The 18,018-nt window shown below is 41.7% G+C and overlaps 1 protein-coding gene across 2 annotated transcripts in view; it reads left to right on the forward strand.

Moving 5' to 3' along the window:
* The window catches only part of ARHGAP20 (Rho GTPase activating protein 20), a 58,784-nt gene that overhangs the window by 20,516 nt on the left and 20,250 nt on the right, over nucleotides 1–18,018 (forward strand). The window contains exons 2-6 of one of the 2 annotated variants that reach the window (XM_064717881.1): nucleotides 478–627; nucleotides 7,274–7,444; nucleotides 12,504–12,653; nucleotides 14,473–14,514; nucleotides 15,415–15,499. In XM_064717881.1, coding sequence (XP_064573951.1) covers nucleotides 12,550–12,653; nucleotides 14,473–14,514; nucleotides 15,415–15,499 — 231 coding nt within the window. In that variant the 5' untranslated portion in view covers nucleotides 478–627; nucleotides 7,274–7,444; nucleotides 12,504–12,549. The remainder of the gene's footprint in view (nucleotides 1–477; nucleotides 628–7,273; nucleotides 7,445–12,503; nucleotides 12,654–14,472; nucleotides 14,515–15,414; nucleotides 15,500–18,018) is intronic. The other variant, XM_064717871.1, reaches the window with a different exon arrangement.

Consider the following 18,018-nt stretch of genomic DNA (forward strand, 5'->3'; position numbering starts at 1 on the left):
TGGGCAGATCCTGAGCACGTGGGTGACTCACCAAGGGCACTGGTTGTGGTTCAGAGGCAGTGACAGAAAGGAGCAGTTAGCACCTTTAAAAATGCAGAGGATTTTATATCTCTATCTCTATATATATCTATAGCTATATATATCTGCCTAAGTAGGGCCCTGAGCTGCAGATTGCTCCATGTGGGTGAGCCTTGTCTGTGTTACCTCGTTTGTGGCAGTGGGGGCTGTGAATGCTCATCCCTGAGACCAGCAGGGCTTTGTGTGGCTGTGCTGAACAGGCAGTGGAGATGGAGCAGGCTGGACTGAGCAGGTCATGGGAAATGGGCATGGCTGTTGGCATCCCTGTTTTCAGCACCCTTTTCCATCTATAGATAGTTTGCGCCAAGCCAGAACTGTCACAAGGACATCTCCAGATAGACAGTGTTATTGAGGAGTACCATGTTCTATCTCCCTGTTTCTTCCCTTTTCCATCTACAGCTGGGAACGATCTAGAACTTGATCAAGAACTTTCCATCTACAGCTCAATGATCAAGAACATTTGAGGGAATGATCAAGAACTTACACAGGGCTTTGCTTGTTCCTCAGCTCTTTTTCAAAGACAAAGCCCCTTGCTGACGGATTTTGGAGGTAGGTCTGCAAATGGGTGTAGTGCAGTTGTAGCCTCCTTTCTCTTCACAGCTGTTCTAGCCTGAGGAATGATTCTTCAAGCCATGTGCTTTAATAAGCTGCCAGCATGATAGAAACTAAATTCTTCAGGAGCATGAGCAGGACTATCTCCATTGTCCTGTGTTCAGGCCCGAGCATGGGCAGTTGTTTTCAGTGTACAAGAAAAGCTCTTTTTTCATGTAGTTTCTCACTCTTCTCCTTTAGCGTACAGAACACAATGATCTGTTTTGTGTGATTATTTTGGCAAAGTCTGGGATGATTTTTTCAAGTTGGCTGTAATGCAATTCAAGTCACATCCAGATTGCCATTTATGATGAAATTCAATGTATGTTGAAGTTCTGAAACCTTGACATCGCCCTTTGGTGCACAGTTAGGACTGCTGCAGTGTGAGTCAGTACTCACTGCTGAGTTACAGGTTTGGTTAGGTTTTTTGTTCCACCTTATCCCCCCTTATTTGGTGAGCTCTTGCACACTAAATTGGACCTGTTTGCTTTTGGTTACTTAAAGAATTGTTCTCACTGCCTTAGTAAGTTAATTATCTTGAATGCAAAACACCCTCTAGCCACAGGATGGATAACATCTCTGAGTGTTAACTGATTTTCAGTAGTAAACTATCTTGCCGTCCTGAATCATTAGCAAAAAAACAAGGAAACCATCTGTTAAGCTCCTGTTGAAGTTCCTTCTCACAGGACTGTTTAGGAGCTTAAGGGTCAGACTAGGAGGCACAGAAAAAAAGTGCAAATGCTGACTGTTACCTCATTTCCAATATAAGCTCTCTTAAGAAAGTGGAGGAACTTACCTTCTAGATCTTGCTTGCTTTTGGGGGTATCTCTGCTGGTCACAAATGACATGTTTTCCCTGACTGGTAATCCATTTTGGCAAAAATACATAATGTGGGCTGAACTGTAGGCATTAGGGTGCAGATAGTTGCTAAATAGCAAGCTGTTTTCACTAGCCTTGAAAGCATGTGGGTAGCTCCTGCTTCTCTCAGTGCGCTGCTCTAGCCCAAAGCTGTGATTCAGTGACGGTAAAGTATTTTACTGAGAGACACTGAAGTTGATTCATTGGCTTTATTATTCCTAAAGGATAAATTGCTTATTCTTTAGAGCCATGCCAAACTGGCCTTTGAGGTATACAAAGTAAGTCTGATGTCTTTGAACACGGTGAGGAAGGTTGACAGGTGCTCTGCTTGGTGGCTTCTCTGGCCTGTAGCCAAAGCAAGGTTAGATTTATGCTGCAAGCTGCAAGCTCTACACCTGTAGGCAGATCCTCTTCACTGTCTTCATAAATGACTTGGACACAGGACTTGAAGTTACACTTACATCATTTTGCTGATGATACAAAACTGGGAGGAACTGTTGCCTCCCTGGAAGGCAGAGGGGCCCTGCAGAGAGACGTAGGCAAATTAAAGACATTACCAACTGCATGAAGTGTAACGTGGGCAAGCGCTGGATTCTGCACCTGGGATGGCAACTGTGGATGTATGGATTGACTGGGAAGTGAGACACTGGAAAGTTCCAGGAGAAAGGGATCTGGGAGTCCTGGTCAATGACAAGTTGAATATCAGTCAGCAGTGCCCTGGCAGCCAGGAGGGCCAAGCATGTTCTGGGGTGCATCAAAAGCAGCAAGGGCAGCAGGTCGAGGAACGAGATTCTCCTCCTCTACCCCACTCTGGTGAGATCCCACCTGGAGTTCTGTGTCCAGTTCTGGGGTCCTCAGCACAGAAAGAACATGAACCTATTGGAGCCAGGAGAGGAAAGCCATGATGATTACTAGAAGGATGGAACACCTCTCCTAAGAGGAAAGGCTAACAGAATTGGAACTCTTCAGCCTGGAGAAGAGCTCTGTGGAGATCTTAGAGCAGCCTTCCAGTACCTAAAGGTGGCCTGTGAAAGAGGTTTCCTTAAAGGGTGCTAAGATACCCCATGTCTGGAAAGATTCAATGTCAGGTTGGTCAGGGCTCTGAGCAACCTGATGTAGCGGAAGCTGTCCCTGCTATTTGCAGGGGTGTAGGACTAGATAACCTTTAAATGTCCCTTCCAACCCAGACTATTCTGTGATTGAATGGTTCTTGTGGGTCCCTTCCACGTCAGGACATTCTGTGTTTTTGTGATTGATTGTATGAAAACTGGAAAGAACTTTTGGTCCTTACTTGAGCTTCAGCACCACTGGAGGCATGCAGGATTTATACCTACAGTACATATTTGTGAAATGAGTGTAAGCTGAGTTGTTCACTGTAAGAGGAATTTGGAAAGGTATTGCATATGTGTTAGACACACCAAATGCAGCCTCACACGTGGCTGGGCTAGTTCAGGTTTCAGCCTTTTGAACAGCTATCATTTGACTGGTGTGCTGGTGAAAAGGTGAATTTCTCACCTACATATTGAGAAGGCCTTCAGAGGTTAAAAAGGGAAATGGCATTTTATTTTATTTCAATAGGTATCAGTCATGCAGAGAGCACTGGTGCTGCATCATAAGAGGAAATCGACTTCTGTGTCTGCAGAGAGATCATGTGAGGAAAGTTCTGGCAGAGAGCAACAACCAAACAATGGAGTGGGGTTTTGGGTGGAGCATGAGCAGTCTGTGAGAAGGATGTCATATACCTGAGATACCTGCAGCAGCTCATTCCAGCTTAGCTACCTTGGAACAGGTTGTTCCCCTGAGGCCAATGATAGGCTGAACTCATCATCAGCTGAAGTCAGGGGAAAGCTTCCTATTGGAATAAGTGACATTTGGATCATGGATTTAGTAACCACTTAGCATGGACTGTTTAGCTCTCCTTCAAAACATATTTTCTTTCATTGTTTTCGCTACAAACATAGAATAAAGCTGACATCTCCATTAACACCAAGAATAAACATTTTGTGGGTGATGCCATTCAGCTTTATTGGAAACCCCAAGGAGCTCTTCAGGGGGAAGAAGTATTTTTTTGTGTTTCTGTGGTTTCTGGTAAATACAGGATCAATGAAGTGAGCTCTGATATTTGCTTTCACACTGAATGCAGCCAGGATGTGTTTTTCAGTATTTGGCTGACTACTGTAGATTTCACCTTCATATATTTCACCTACAAATTTGCAGTGGTATTTTAAATCGTAGTGTCTTTTGAATAGGCACAAAATGACTATTTTGATTAATTTGCAAAATAAGAAGTATAAAAATTTATGTTCTGGAAGCATCCAGAGAGAAATCTTCAATTATCTTTTTACTAATTTCATCCAGCACAGTGATTTTAGTCTTCTCCTGAAGAGCTCAAGAATATCTCTGTATATATCCTCCAATTACAAAATTTTATCCATAGTTAAAATCACACATGGAAATTTCAGACTTCCCAAAATAGCCCTCTTATAAAAAAATGTCCACTTAAGACTGGAATTTTGTAATGGCAATACCTTCAAAACATCAGTGTCAGCCTTGCTTCTTCACAAAATGGAACATGGTTGATTGCTGGCTCTACAGGATCCCCATCTAACCCCATCTTTCAGGAATCAGTTCTCAGTTCCTTCTTAACAAACCTGGATGACAGCTTTTTTTCTTCCAAAATGGAAAGATGTTACTGTGTGGGTTTTTACTTGTGCTAATCATAAATTGATTTTAAGGGAAACACAGGAAAGGCAGACAGAGCCCTACATCACTGATTTTCATTTTTATTTATATCAGAAATCATGTTGACCTGGCTTTTGTCTAATTTTATTGAAAGGAATTTTCAAAGAATCAGTATTTACGTACTTAGCACTTTGTCAGAATTAGACCCATTTAATGGCCAGAAAAATCATTGAGCCATTAAAAACTGAACTGCAAAAATACTTCTCTCATATAAATTCCTATGCCTGAGGATATTGCTGATCTGCATTTTCAATGTAACAACACTTGGGTTTCATTCATGTCTTGTAACAAAGGAACATTAATTGAGAGGATCAAAAGCCTGCTTTCCAAAAGACATTTTTGTCACTGCTGACATGAATTTCCTCCATGTTGCTTGTTCCTGGGGTGTTAGAATATTCTGGCTAAATTAATGGCTTTGATTTTTTTTCCACTTTGAAGAAAATATTGGCACTTTTTTTTTTTTTTTTAATAAGCCTTATCAGGTAAGGTCTAATATTAGTGTATATAAGACTGCTTATTGGAGTTCAGCTGACAAAGGCACTGGCTCAAAAGACAGTTCAAATCACTTGACCCTTCTGGCAGTATTAAACCTACCACACCTTCATTTGTGTACCAACATGGCAAAGATTTTGCTTGGTCTAATTTGAGAGGCTCCTGGGCTTGAATCATGATGTAGAAAACGTACAAATATGAATAATCAAACAGAATTGCCTATATGGAGACATAAAAGCCAGACCATAAGGTTCTGTAAGATTGTAAGAATGCTTACAGCAGTGTAACATGAAAAGGGTTTTCCTCACATTTGTTGTTACTGGGTTCAAGTACAGGTGAGTGTATTCCTGATTTAATCTTTGAGGTAAAAGCCATGCATGGCTTTCATGCAGGTGGACTCATCATCATTCCTGAATTCTGCTTCAGTTTCCTTGCCAAGTGCTGCTAGGGAGTTAATGAGTTGGTGTCCAGTTACCTAACACTCATTGATGAACTGGTGAGGTGGCAGTTTCTAATCCCATGGGGGTGGCAGGGTAGGAGAGGTGCTTGTTGTTCCCCTGGCTCCTGTTGCTGGCCACACAATGTGTATCCCTGTTATGCTGGACCAACATTCCTCCCTCTGCTTTAACCTGCACACTCCTGGACACCCCTTCTGCACAGGAGTGACCAAATAACTTACATTTGCATTTTTCATTCTGCAAGTCATTCCTCTTCTTTCCCTCTTACCAGAAGGGGTAGGTAATGAAAGACAAGATTAAGACACAGTTTAAGACAAAATAAGTTGAGGAATTCTTTTAAAAAATTGAAGACTTCCAGCCATAAAGGGGAGTCCAAGGCCCTTCCCAGCAGGTAGGGATCCTTGCCAGCTCTTTATACATCAGTGAAAGTGTGTCCTGCTAATGTAGGCCAATCTTGGAGCTTATCCTTTCTCTCCCAGCTGTCAGGATTTCCTAAATAACTTTCTGCATAATCCAGCCACAAGTATCAAGGAGAGGAGGGTCATGAGTCATCCAGGCTCTAACATAGGTACAAGGTTTATGACCTTCTTTGAAGATTTCCTGTGCTTGTTCTTATTTTCTTTCATTTCCTTCCCATTTGTTTTGTGACTTTCACCATACAAGCTCCATTTCTTCTCCCAGTAAAGTCTTTAGGTGTTTGGCATCCATTCCAATGGGACCAAGAATAAACTGGAATTGCAAAGTTGTTCATTTCAGCCTGCCCTTGCCGAGCTGATCCTGCCAAGTGTTTTTGCTTAATTTTTTAACAAGAAAAAAAAGTAAATGTATTTGGATAAAATTTGAACTGATTTGTTTTGCCAGAGGGAAATGGTTCATTTGGAGGCATTTCTTGGGAAAGCAAATAATTGCAAAGTTGGATTTTAAAATCATGAGTAAAGATACTGATGGTACCTGGATTTAATCCAGAAATTATTATTTAAGGTACACCAGGGTATAGGAGACCCAGGTTCAGTTCTCTCAGCTTAGTATGAGAACTTGAGGCCATGCCTCTGGCTTTCCAGACCTGCTACAAGCTTCTAGGGAACCCTAGAGAAAGAGTGTCCTCCTCTCAGACCCTCACATTCATTTGGTTTGGCTCCATATAAATGGCCATTTGTTACAGCAAGGCTCAGAAGGTAGGGATATCCTGGCTGGGTGAGTAAGCTGACCATCATGCTAGAGAAAATCTGTTTCTACTTCAATAACTATTCAGCTACTTTATGTAGAACAGTTAGATCAGGAGAGTTTGAGAGAATCATGTCTCCACCCTGTGCTGCAACTTACTCAATACCTCCTTTGAAAAGATCAGTGTCTTCCAGGAGAGAGCCTGGTATTTCCCCCACAGGCTTGGGTTTGGATTACCCAGCAGCCTCAGATGAGCATAGCTATGCTCCAGCCACATAACCAAACCCTGGAGCAGGAGCTTATTCAGTGCTTCTGGGTTGTGTGCTGGGAGAGAGAAAGGCTGAGCAGCCTTCTCGTATTGATCTAGTAAGTGGTGTGTCTCTAGCAAGGTTCAGTAACACCTTATATTTGTCATTGTTTCTCAGTAATTTCTGTAAATGGCTTTTAACCCTGAGTATGAGTCCTATTCTGATCAAGGTGGGTGTGCAGTTCACTGTTCATCGTGCATTATGTGTCCCCTCTCTATGTGGAGAGCCTACAGGAGATGAAGTATTTTCTCCAAGACTTCAGTACAAAGGGAAACAAATACAAATAGCAAAAATGGGGAGGGCTGTGTCTATATTATAGTCCTTTGCTAAATGCTACTCATGCTAAATGCTACAGGTTTTACAGCTTGGGCTGTAAATGTTTAGTGAGGACAGTCCCTAACAGATTTTTTGTTAGAATCTGACTGTTGAATTATCCTGTAAGTGCCTTTCACCTTTCACTGAAATGTGGTCAAATAAATTACTTTTTGGCAGCAGGTATGGGAAGTCACTGCCTGATTCTCACTCTCAGGCAAGTAGCTGATTTGCTTTCCTTTATTCCATTTATTTTATGTCCTTTTGCAGGGAAGGCTGCTTGTCCCCCATCAGCCCAGAGTCATGGCCCCTTGTGCAGTCTTTCATATGCCACAACCGAGTGCTCATCCTGGACGGCCACGTGCAGCTGAAGACGAGTCTGCAAACCCAGGAGCGACACCTTTTCCTCTTCACAGACCTTCTGGTTGTTGCCAAGTCCAAGTGAGTAAGGCCCCCTCAGGTGCTGCTCCTGCAGAGCAGACCATTTCTTCAGTGGAACATAGCATGGATTTCCAGAATGCTTTTATAGTAGCAAATCTTCCCTAAATCATCAGGAAACATTTTATTTTGACCTCTCCAGGGACCTTTGAAAGCCTCATAGCTATAGAGGAATTTCAAGATGCAACATTTTATGGAAGTATCAGATGTTCTTTCATGTATTTCTTGTTTTCTGTCATCTTCTCCACTTTGGGAGTGCAGTGTCACAAAAGACTCACTGGCACTCAGCTATGTCCAATGTGCTAACTTCAACTTCTTGTTTTACACAGGTCGTCTTCATCCTGTGGGGTTTGGATAACACCAGTGGTTGTGTTGTAGAGGGATTAGAGGTTTTAACCCTTACCTGGAAGCTGCTTTGATACACACCAGGCATGAGCAGCTGTATAAAAATAGAGATTGCAGGCGGCACTGCGGTGTCTGGCTCTGTAGGTTGTCCTGTGCCAGAAGGAAGGAGCATGGGGAAGGGGAAGCCATGCTGAGCAATCTGGGTAGTGTTCATGTGTAATCAGGCTTGCTGTTGAGCTCTGATTATTCACTCTACCATTCACAATTAAATCACATTTACAAGCTGTGTCGAGCATGCCAGCTTCATGCGGCATTTGTGGTTTAAGGCAGTTTTAGAGGGTGCTTTCACTTGTTGTTATGGGTTATGGAGAAATAATAATAAAAAATCCTGATGTAGCTTCACTCTCTGTTAGGCAATGTGTTGTGGTTTCACAGGGTGGGCAGTCTCAACGTGAATCCTGGGCTTTCGCAATGTGTCATTTTGCTTAAGCAATTGTTTCAGGGGCTTCTGGGAAAAGCCAGAAGAAGTCTGTGTTTTCTGTAGAAATCCGAGCTGTGTCTGTTTGAATCACACATAGTAAACATAAGCCCCCCAGCTGAACTGCCTCACTTGATGTGGTGTGACAACACAGAGGATATTTTACACAAAACACGTTCCGCGGTGGGTGGGTGGAGAGCATAAGGATGTTATGGGGAAATCTTGGTGTTCTACCAGCACCAGCAGTAGCAGCATTGTTACTGCATTGATTTTTGTCTGTTGCTGGTTTAGGGTGAAATTCACCTCACCTAATTTCAGCTGTAAAGTGAAATACTTGCAACTTACATACACTTCTGGGTTCCTCTTACAGTCACTGAGGCAAAACCAGCTCCTGACTGTGGCAAACTCACCTGTGCTGAGAGAGCATTGATAGTTGGGAGTCTCTCTCTCTGTCCACTGGCCATTCAGTGGGCATGGTCCCCTAGCTTAGCTCCTTAATTGTAGAGAAGTACAGTCAGGAGGGACAAAGCCCCCTTCCCTGGTCAGCCTGCTGAGCACAAGCTGTGTTAGAGCCCTGAGCTGCACATTACTGCAGGTTTGGCTGGGTCCCAGTGGGACTATTTGCATAGGAAAGCACTAGTTGGTGTAACCGCACAAAAATCTGCTCCCCAGGGAGTAATAACAGCTCCTACAGCATGTGATTTAATGTGGTGAAGAGAAACAATGTTAAAAAAGGTGGAAGAGAACAATTTGTGCTTTTGCATGTGAAAAAGAGGGGGGAGCAAGTCTTTGCTAGGAATGGCAAAAATAGTATTTTGAGTGATTTTACTTCATGTATTTTGAATAACTAATTGGGATGTTCTCTCTACAGCTGCCCTGTCAGCAATTAAAGCATCAGAGCTGTCACTAATGAATACTACTTAAAAATCAGCATTTTTAAAGCTGTCTCACACTAAAATGCCAGTGCTGATTCCTAGAAGGAAAACCCAAGTGTGTATTTTGCTATGTGGCCGTGACTCTTCACTGCCATTGACTTTTTAATAGCTGATACGGAGTCAAAGCAGTAAGACTAGCACAGAATTAGTGATACTGTTGAATCTGACTTAACTTCAGAATTATTCCTTGTGAATAATTCTGTCTTAAGTAGTTTTTCATCAGTAGGGTATATGAACCCCTACGGTATCTTTGGTCCATCTGGTCCCATTTGGGTGGGAGCTCAGCTGCAGGTGACCAGCCACTGCACAAATGCAGCTCATGTACAGTCAGGCTTTGGATGGCCAGCAAATGGGGACAAGTTTTTGCTAAAGAGAACAAGTATCTTGTGTCCTCTGAGCTTGCTGAGTAAACTGCTTGTACAGGACTGAGCTCCTGCTTAAAGGCAACAAATTGGCATTGCTCCCATTGGAATTTGTCCATAACTGGTCCATGTATGACTTTGGACAAGGGACCTGTGGGTTCATTTTTTTGCTGCTTTCTAATAATATCTGAAATACAAACTGCTACGGTTTCCTATGATGCATTAGACTAGTTTATAGAAAATAATAATGATACTTACATGCTGTGCTCCTCTGCTGTCCTGTCCATCACTACCTTCATGTGAGGGTTAAGTCACAAATGAAAGAGTTTTTCTAACTAAACCGAAGTCAAGTATGTAAAATGTTATGCTCTTTTTTATGTATTGATTAGATTTCTTACAGAGAGTTTATGTCTTTATTTGGCAGAGTAAATATTACAAGGATCTGTTAGTTCAGTGATGAAGGTGTCTCACATATGTGTGACAGACACAGAGAAATTGTTTCCTTTTTCTCCTTTGTGATGTGCACCTGCATACATATACGTGCCTTTTAAGGGTATTTTCCTGAAGTGGCTGGACATAGAAATGAATGGCTGAGTTCATACATGGAATTATGGCAGCAGTCTCACAGTGGATCCATAAATGCTTTTGTCAGAGAATTCAGTTAAGGAGATTAGCAAATCTGGAGAGAAATTAATCTCCCATCTGGTATCGGCTGCAAGGAATCCAATTGTAAGTGAAAGGAACTGTGTGTACTCTGCAGAGGTGGCATAACTTGGGGTGGGCCAGTAGCTACAGCACTGGCCTTCATGATTGTTCTGTTGATTTCAGTTGATTTGGAATCTGCCTGATATTCACAATAACATTTGCTAGGGACTTCTTTAAAAAATATACAATGCTCATTAAATTGTTACTGTACCCGTTTTTTAAATGTTCTGTCGTGTTTCTTCCTTAGTCAGCAATATATTAATTTCTAAAGGTAATACTTTGGCATTTAAATAGAAGACACATGTTTCACAAATGCTAAGAAGCCATGGGTTGCATAAAGGACATGGCAGATAGGGATAAAATTATACTTCAGGCTCTTTAGATGTTAATGGAGGCTACTGTTTCAGCACCTCTGGAAACCAGGCCACTTGAATACTGATAATAGCTGAAAGCTGTGACTAGGCATGGCAAACAGGGAAGAATATACATCAAGCATGACTGGAGAACATCCTTGTGTTTCTGCCAACACCCTGCTGACACCTGCTACTGGCACTGTAGGGATCTGGCTTTATGGACTGTAAATATTAAAAAATGAAACAGCATGTAGAGTGTTCAATGTACTGGGTAATGGCAAAAAGAAGTTGAGGAGAAAAGGAGGGTCAGCAGATTGTTTTGGTGGTGGAGTCAGACCAGACATCCATTTATTAACATCTACATTAGAATTCACAGCTGTATTTTTTTGTAAATCTACATTTTCACAATTAATTCAGTGGTCAGCCAGAATACAGTTATTTTTGTATTATTGACAGACCTTACTTGTTGCATCATAAACTCATTTGCTAACAAGCATGTTGAAAGGTGCTCCTGTTCTTTAAGTTTCTCTTTAATTGGGTAGCAAAATGTAATAAAGAGAGGTGAAATGTTCAGCTGATCAGGAGACACCATAGCCTTAGGTTTGATAAATATTGATGGTTCTTTCTTGACCTTCCTCTGAATGTGCTGCTCTGTCCCACCACAGCTGTTAGCACAGTGTCAGCTGGAAAACTCAGACCAGCCAGGTTCATCTCTGTCCTCTTTAAAGCCACAAGGGTCAGGTGCTTTCATGTTTCAGGCTGTGTTAGTTCTGTCTGTCCCAAATCAAATACCTTGTAAACGAGGCTAATCTCAGAGAAGGTAGTCCATGTGTGCCAAAGCCCTAAGAAACTGCTCACCTGGCACATTTATTTATAGAGCACTAATCACCATGGTGCCCAGCACTGTCCCTGTCCACATTTGCAGCGCAGTGGTGAGCTGATGTGCTCTTGGTTTCAGGGAGGGGACACTTCTCCTCCAGCCTTTCCCTGCTGGCCCAGGAGAACCATAGCTCAGGTAATTCTGCAGGGCTTGAAGTGAGTGGCTCTAGCAGTGTTACAGAGCTGGATTGACTTTGGGAGTTTTTACTTGTTTCTCACATAGCACTACCACTCACTAATCCTACAAAGGAAGGACACTTATAAAGAGAAATCTATTGGAAGAGTTGAAGTTAAAATGTGAATTTCTGTAAATTTGACCTTTACTCAATTTTTAGCTACATAAAACATAGGAAGGGCCACGTTTTCAAAAATTGGGCAGATTATGTCTCTTCCTTGTAGATGAGTAATTATTTTGAGAATGCACAAGGTCATGGCTCATTCTCCAGGTGATATGTTCCTAAAGCTACCATGTAGGAAGTTTGTGAGGGCTGTGTGGTGACCTGTGCTATAGTTAACACAAATAGCAATTTTCTGCTTGTTTTTTCTTCAGGTTTGCTTCATTTGCCCTGGCCTAGTTGTCACTACTTAAACTCATCATAATTTTTGACCTTGAGACTAAGCAATAGAATTGTATTGTGAACTCCTCAATGGCATTAAAGTCACTGAAAGCAGAGTCAAATACAAGTGGCAACCTTTGCCTCATAGCAAGATTTGGAGGGCAACTCTAGACATGGACAGCTTTCCCCCAAGAAGGGGGATGCCAGGGATGCCAGAAGCAATCTGTTTATCCCATAAATAAGAGATTTGTTGATCCCATTGAAATGAAAAATTGGTATGTTTTTATAAGCAACCCAATAAAACATTTTCTTCAACTGAAGCAGAAGTGCTTCTTCTATCAGCTCCAGTGCAAGCCTCACATGTGCCTGAAGGAAGAAGAACTCTAGTTGTTTAACCTGCTGTGTGTGCTTTCATGTGTGTGACACACCTGTGAATTTCCACCTGCAGGTCACACTCTCATTTCAAGCTGAAGTGCCAAGCGCGTCTCTGTGAGATGTGGACAGCATTTTGTACAGAAGAAGTGTGTGAAGGCAGCACAGACCCAGACAGGTCCTTTGTTTTGGGCTGGCCCACCACAAACTGTGTGGCAAACTTCAGGTAAGAGTTGAGATAGATTTTATTTAACAAGTTGTGTAGATGTTTCTAGGCTGGCAGGTCATGAGACTATCACAGATTGATTTCAGCACCAGTGAATGTGGGGAGCAAGAACTTACTGATTCTCAAACCAATTCCTTCTACTGCTCTGAGCGAGCTGCCCTCCATACCTCATCTTCCATCTCACTTATCATTTTAAAATTTGAGAAAATACATGATTTGGCAAAGCACTTTCTGTGCTACAGACTTGCTCAGTGGAAATTACCTTTTTTTGCTGTTACTCGGCAAATACCTTGGCTAATTAATAAGATGAACTACAAATATTAAACAGCCAAGCTAATGAAAGGATCAAAGACACTCCTGTATGACAATTTTAAACAGAAGGCCATGTATTAGAAGCAGCAGAAAACTTACAGTGAAATAATGACCTTTGTCCTATTTTTCTTTTTTGATTTAATTGTGCCGGAGAAAATGTCAAAATTCCTCTTAAAGCAGAATCTCTGAATTTTAATATCAAGAAAAAAATTTGGCTGTCTTTGCAGCATTGACTGTAAGACACATAAGGGCTGTAGAGGTAATTTCAGTGATTAGGATAATTTTAGTCTCAGCAGGAGGGCTCTTTCATTGCTTTGGATGAGGGGAGGGCACCATCCCCCTGAAATCCCAGCTGCTTTGCCTGAGTCTCAGGAATCACATTTTCTTCTTTATCAACACAGAGCAAAAGCTGGAGTATCTGGCTTAATTTCTATGTCCCATTGTCCATATCTAAGGACAATGTTGTCTACAAATTGCACTCTCCTGAGCTGGTTGTGCTGTTTGTTTTTTACACATAATAGTCCCGAAGCTGAGATGAAATTTTCTGTTGACTTTCAATTGAAGTCTTGCCAGAATTTCAGGAGCTCTGCTCTAAAGACAGTATGTGATCCTTTATAGATAACTGAAAGTAGTTGAGTAAGAAAGCAATAGCTTCAGTCAAAAACAGCTAGAGATTTACAGAAGTGAAATTATTTGATGTCTGGTACAAAGAAAAATCTAAAGGGCCACGCATGAGTGCATAGATGTCTGTCCAGCAGAACTGAAAAAATCAAATCAGAATCATTTTTTTAACATTATAAAGTGCATTTTCCTCACAGCATCAGTGAGTAGGTTTGTAGTTCCCTAAATGCCTGCTGTGTAAATTTGAAAAACTAGATTTGCAAAAGCAGCAATGGAAATTGCAGTTACATTTGGGCTGGGATTTAAATCAAGAAAGTTGAAACAAAATTAGGTTAGATTCCTTGAACTGTCATATTATTAGCTATATTTTAATGGACTATTTTTTATCCTTCCTAGTATACACATGAGATAAATGAGATAAGCCTCAAAGTGTCCAAAGTTAAACCCTACTAAGTACAGTGGGCTTTTATGTACTTTGTGATGTGCTGATAAAACAAGTAATAAATAGGAATTAGAGTGGGAAGAAATCTGTGTACCTGAGGAAATACCTTTAAACTTTTGAATTAAGCTTTTTTTTTAAAGTGCCCTCCTCTTCTATTTGGACATTACTTTCAGAGTTAAACACATTTCCTACAAAATTCACTGGTTAAGCTTTATCTTCTGTGGCAAAAATGGTAACTGGGGCTTTGGATCTCCCTGGCAGGCTTCTCAGCTGACTTTGCAGGGAAGCAGACTTTTCATTCAAATCTGGGTAAACCTTTTAGTTTTTGTAGATATTTATGAAATTGCAACCAAGAGAAGGTCCATTCCATTGTGGTTTGTAGAAGGATTGTTTTGGTTTTAGAAGGATGGCTGATTTGTCCTGTTTTTCCTTTAATTCTTTCAGGTCTGCAGAACAAAAGGAAACATGGCTGTCTGTTTTGCAAAGGTACTTTATTTTATGGTCTCTAAAGACACTGGAAAGAGTCCTGGTCTAGACCAGTGATTCCCAAGCTGTGATGCTTATGCCATCATGATAGATAATATTAAGAAAAATACAATTTCAAATATTAAGAAAAATAATCGCATGTCTCCTCCCTCAGAAGATGTGTGCTTTCTGCAACAATCCCTGTGCAAGGAGGGAATTGCTTCTCTGTGCTCAGCAGAAAACTGCAGCAATTCCTATCACACATTGTTCCTTCCCAACACAGCAGCAGGAGCCTCTGCCACCGTGGCTCAGGTTGAGCCTGGAGCTCTTTCCATGGTGGTGGCATTCAGGCAAGCCCAGCTCAGAAACCTCTGCTCTAACCTGTCTGCTGCTCAAGGCTGGATGTATTTTGTTCTGAAAAAACATGCCCAGTGCTGGAGGGTTCTGTTTTCTGGTTGCCCAGTTCTTCTGGTTGAGGCTTTTGTCTTTACCTGCTTCTTCAGAGTAGCTGGGTTGTTTGGATCATCCTTGCTGGGATGATTTCCAGTTCACTGTTCCCCTGTTCAGTCCTTGGAACTGGTCTGTACTGATGGAACTGATTCCAGTAGGAGTCCGTAGTGCAGACTCAGACATCGCAATGATGGGTAGTTTTAGCTTGATTTTTTTCCCATTTCTTTCTCTGCTGCTTACTCTGATTTCTGCAATGAACTTCAGTGCAAGAGGGCATTAGGGGGAGCCACAGTCAGCCTCCCTTCCAGACACTGCTGGATGCTCTCTTGTCCTCAGAGATCTTTCTACTGCAGCACATCTGCAAACCATCTCCTTCTTACCAAGTTACTGCTTGATTGCTGTATAAATCTATGTCTTGCTATTTATGTGTGCAATATTAAAAATTTACTTGTTTTGTTCTTGTTTTGTCAGTCGGATAAGAGAAGAGAAGGAAAAGGACAATCCTAAAAGCATCCGCCTGACGATAATTGCAAAGGACGTGGGGACTTGTGCATATGTAAGTGTTCTTGAGCTAAACTGGGCTCCAAATCCACATCACCTAGCAGTGCTAGTCACCTGCAAATCCTTTGGATATTGAGAGGTTTCCTTTAGTTTGCTATCTCCTTTAAGGATTCAACCCCTCGAAAAGTCTTGGCATAGACAGCCCTGTTTGTTCCATATCTTTAATACACAATTTCTGTTTTAAGGGCTGTGTGCTTGGTAAGAAATACTGGTTCTGGCACATGAACTAAAGACTGTGCAGTGTGAAGTCCCAAGAAACACCTCTAGTAGAATTTATCCATAAGCATCTCCAGAAATGTCAGTTACAGTTGTTATATTGTTTATAATAATCTTAAGTCAGTAAATCAGTGTATAAGAGCACCCTGAAATTGCCTTAAGCATGTTAATCATCAAATAATAGATTTTGGTGGATTTATAGGCAAAGAGTAGCTAGTAAAGGAAGGCCACCCATAATATGATTTGTACCTTTTCGACTATATAATTTTTAACTAATTTAATCTAAATTCTTGTATGTAGCCAGTTCCATAGAGATACTCTAGCATTCAGTGATAGTTAAACCATTTTTCCTCTGCTTTTTGTAATTTCTTTCTAACTGTGCTTGTGGCATCTGTATTTCAAGCTCAGAATCCTAAGGAGCATGGACAAGGGCATAAGAAATTTTCACAGAAGTTAGATTTCACTGTAAGTCTTTGCCCAAAAATGACTCTCCGCTTAGAACTCTATATTTGCATAGATGTAAGCATAAAGGAGTCTGTCTTTTTCTATTTTTTTCCCCCAGAAAATCATCATTAAGGTAAACAATGACAGAATTGCCAGGTTGCTAAGATAAAAGTTAATAAGCAATACTAATAATTGGGACAGTTCAAATGCAGGGCTGCAGATCAAGGTCTGCTCAGGTGTAAAAGTTCATAAATCATACATGCACTCAGGTGCTGCAGTCTTGTGCCAGGGTTTGTTGGGGTTTTCTGCAGTGTCTTTTCTCCTTAGCTATAATTAGCTCTTGTGCCATATATGGTCCCTTGACACTGACAGTCCTAGGAACAACACTCTGTAGTCTAGATATTATCAGCAATAAAACAGTAGAGGAACAGATGGAAATTTTGTGATGCACGTAGTTCTTATGGTGCTGTGGTTCCTGTGCTACAGCAGCTGGAGACGCCCAAGAATTATTGCATTTTTGGACAGTAGGGAAGGCTGAACACAAGGCACAAACTGTATTCTAGCCAAGAGCAAAACTTATGCAAATGTGCTGACCTACTCCTGAGAGCCAGATGTCATTGCTTCAGGCAAATGTTAAATTTTTTATGGTATGAGCGTTCAGATCTGTCCTGAAGCAAGATACACAGTATTCTCACTACTTTCCTTTCATTGCAGTGGCAGCTTGTTACTGCCAGGGTCTTACACAAAGGTACAGCTTAGATATTTTTAAAATGCAAAATGTCAGGGGTTTGTTTCACCTGAACTTCTTATGGCCAGCATAAAAGTGATGTGCTACAGGGCATTGCAGACTCTCCTGGGACTGGCAGTAAACATCTACATCCCAGCTCTGCTGCCTTCTGTTCTTTAAGGTGGGCCTGGGTGGTTTCCTGCAGTGGGCTTGCCTTGCAGTGGGTTCTACCAAGCCTTTGGTCCGACCATGAAGCAGCTGCCGTCCACAAGCTGTGTGGTGCTGGTGGCAGAGCCAAGCCAGCCTCTACCAGGGCTCAGTGACCTGTGCCTGGTGAGTGGGAGCTGGATGGGAGGCCAGGCCAGCATGGGTGTGGTGCTGCAAGCATTGGAGCAGCCCATGGAGTGAGGCACAGAGCCCTGCCCTGCGGGACAGGAGCCATGCTGGTGCCAGGCTGCAGGTGCTGAAATCTCCCTCTGGAAGGACAGCTGTGGGAAGTGGCACTTTGGCTGACACAGAGCTTGGCACTTTGTGCAGGTCACTGTAACTGGTTAGAAAGTGGGATCTCTGCTGCTCTGTGCTTTTCCAAACTGCCTATCTGCAGATTCTGGAGGATGCTGGAAAGGTCTTGTTTTAACTGGATGGAACATTTCCAACAGGAAGTGCTTCTGGTACTAAGCCAAATCTAGCTTTGAGAAATCTATATAAAATGTGGGAAAGGTTATGGGGATGAACAGCCTGTGCACAATTCTTTCTTACCACAGAGATCTTCAGTTGAAAAGGACAGAAATTAACAATTGATATTTCACTGAAAAAAACTCCCTGAAATGTTTCATTGAAACTTCCATGCTTTTAAATTAATCAAACCATTATTCTTCCCTTATGCAGTGTCTAAAAGTGCTGTTAGTGGTTCTGACTTCTTGCATATTTTAATGTGGAAGTCATGTCCCAGTAATTGTAATACTCTCTTCTGATTGAGCTGTTGGGGAAGCAGGAAGCAAATATGGAAAGTGTGTGACAAAGCAGAGGAATCAAACCTTGGTTTCAGACAGCTGGACCTTTATCTATGTAGTATAATTTATTTATCAAGTAAAATTTTAACAGGATATTCTCATTTTTTCTAACAA

Source organism: Zonotrichia leucophrys, chromosome 1, assembly GCF_028769735.1.
Source record: "Zonotrichia leucophrys gambelii isolate GWCS_2022_RI chromosome 1, RI_Zleu_2.0, whole genome shotgun sequence".
In the NCBI taxonomy this organism is placed as follows: Eukaryota; Metazoa; Chordata; class Aves; order Passeriformes; family Passerellidae; genus Zonotrichia; species Zonotrichia leucophrys.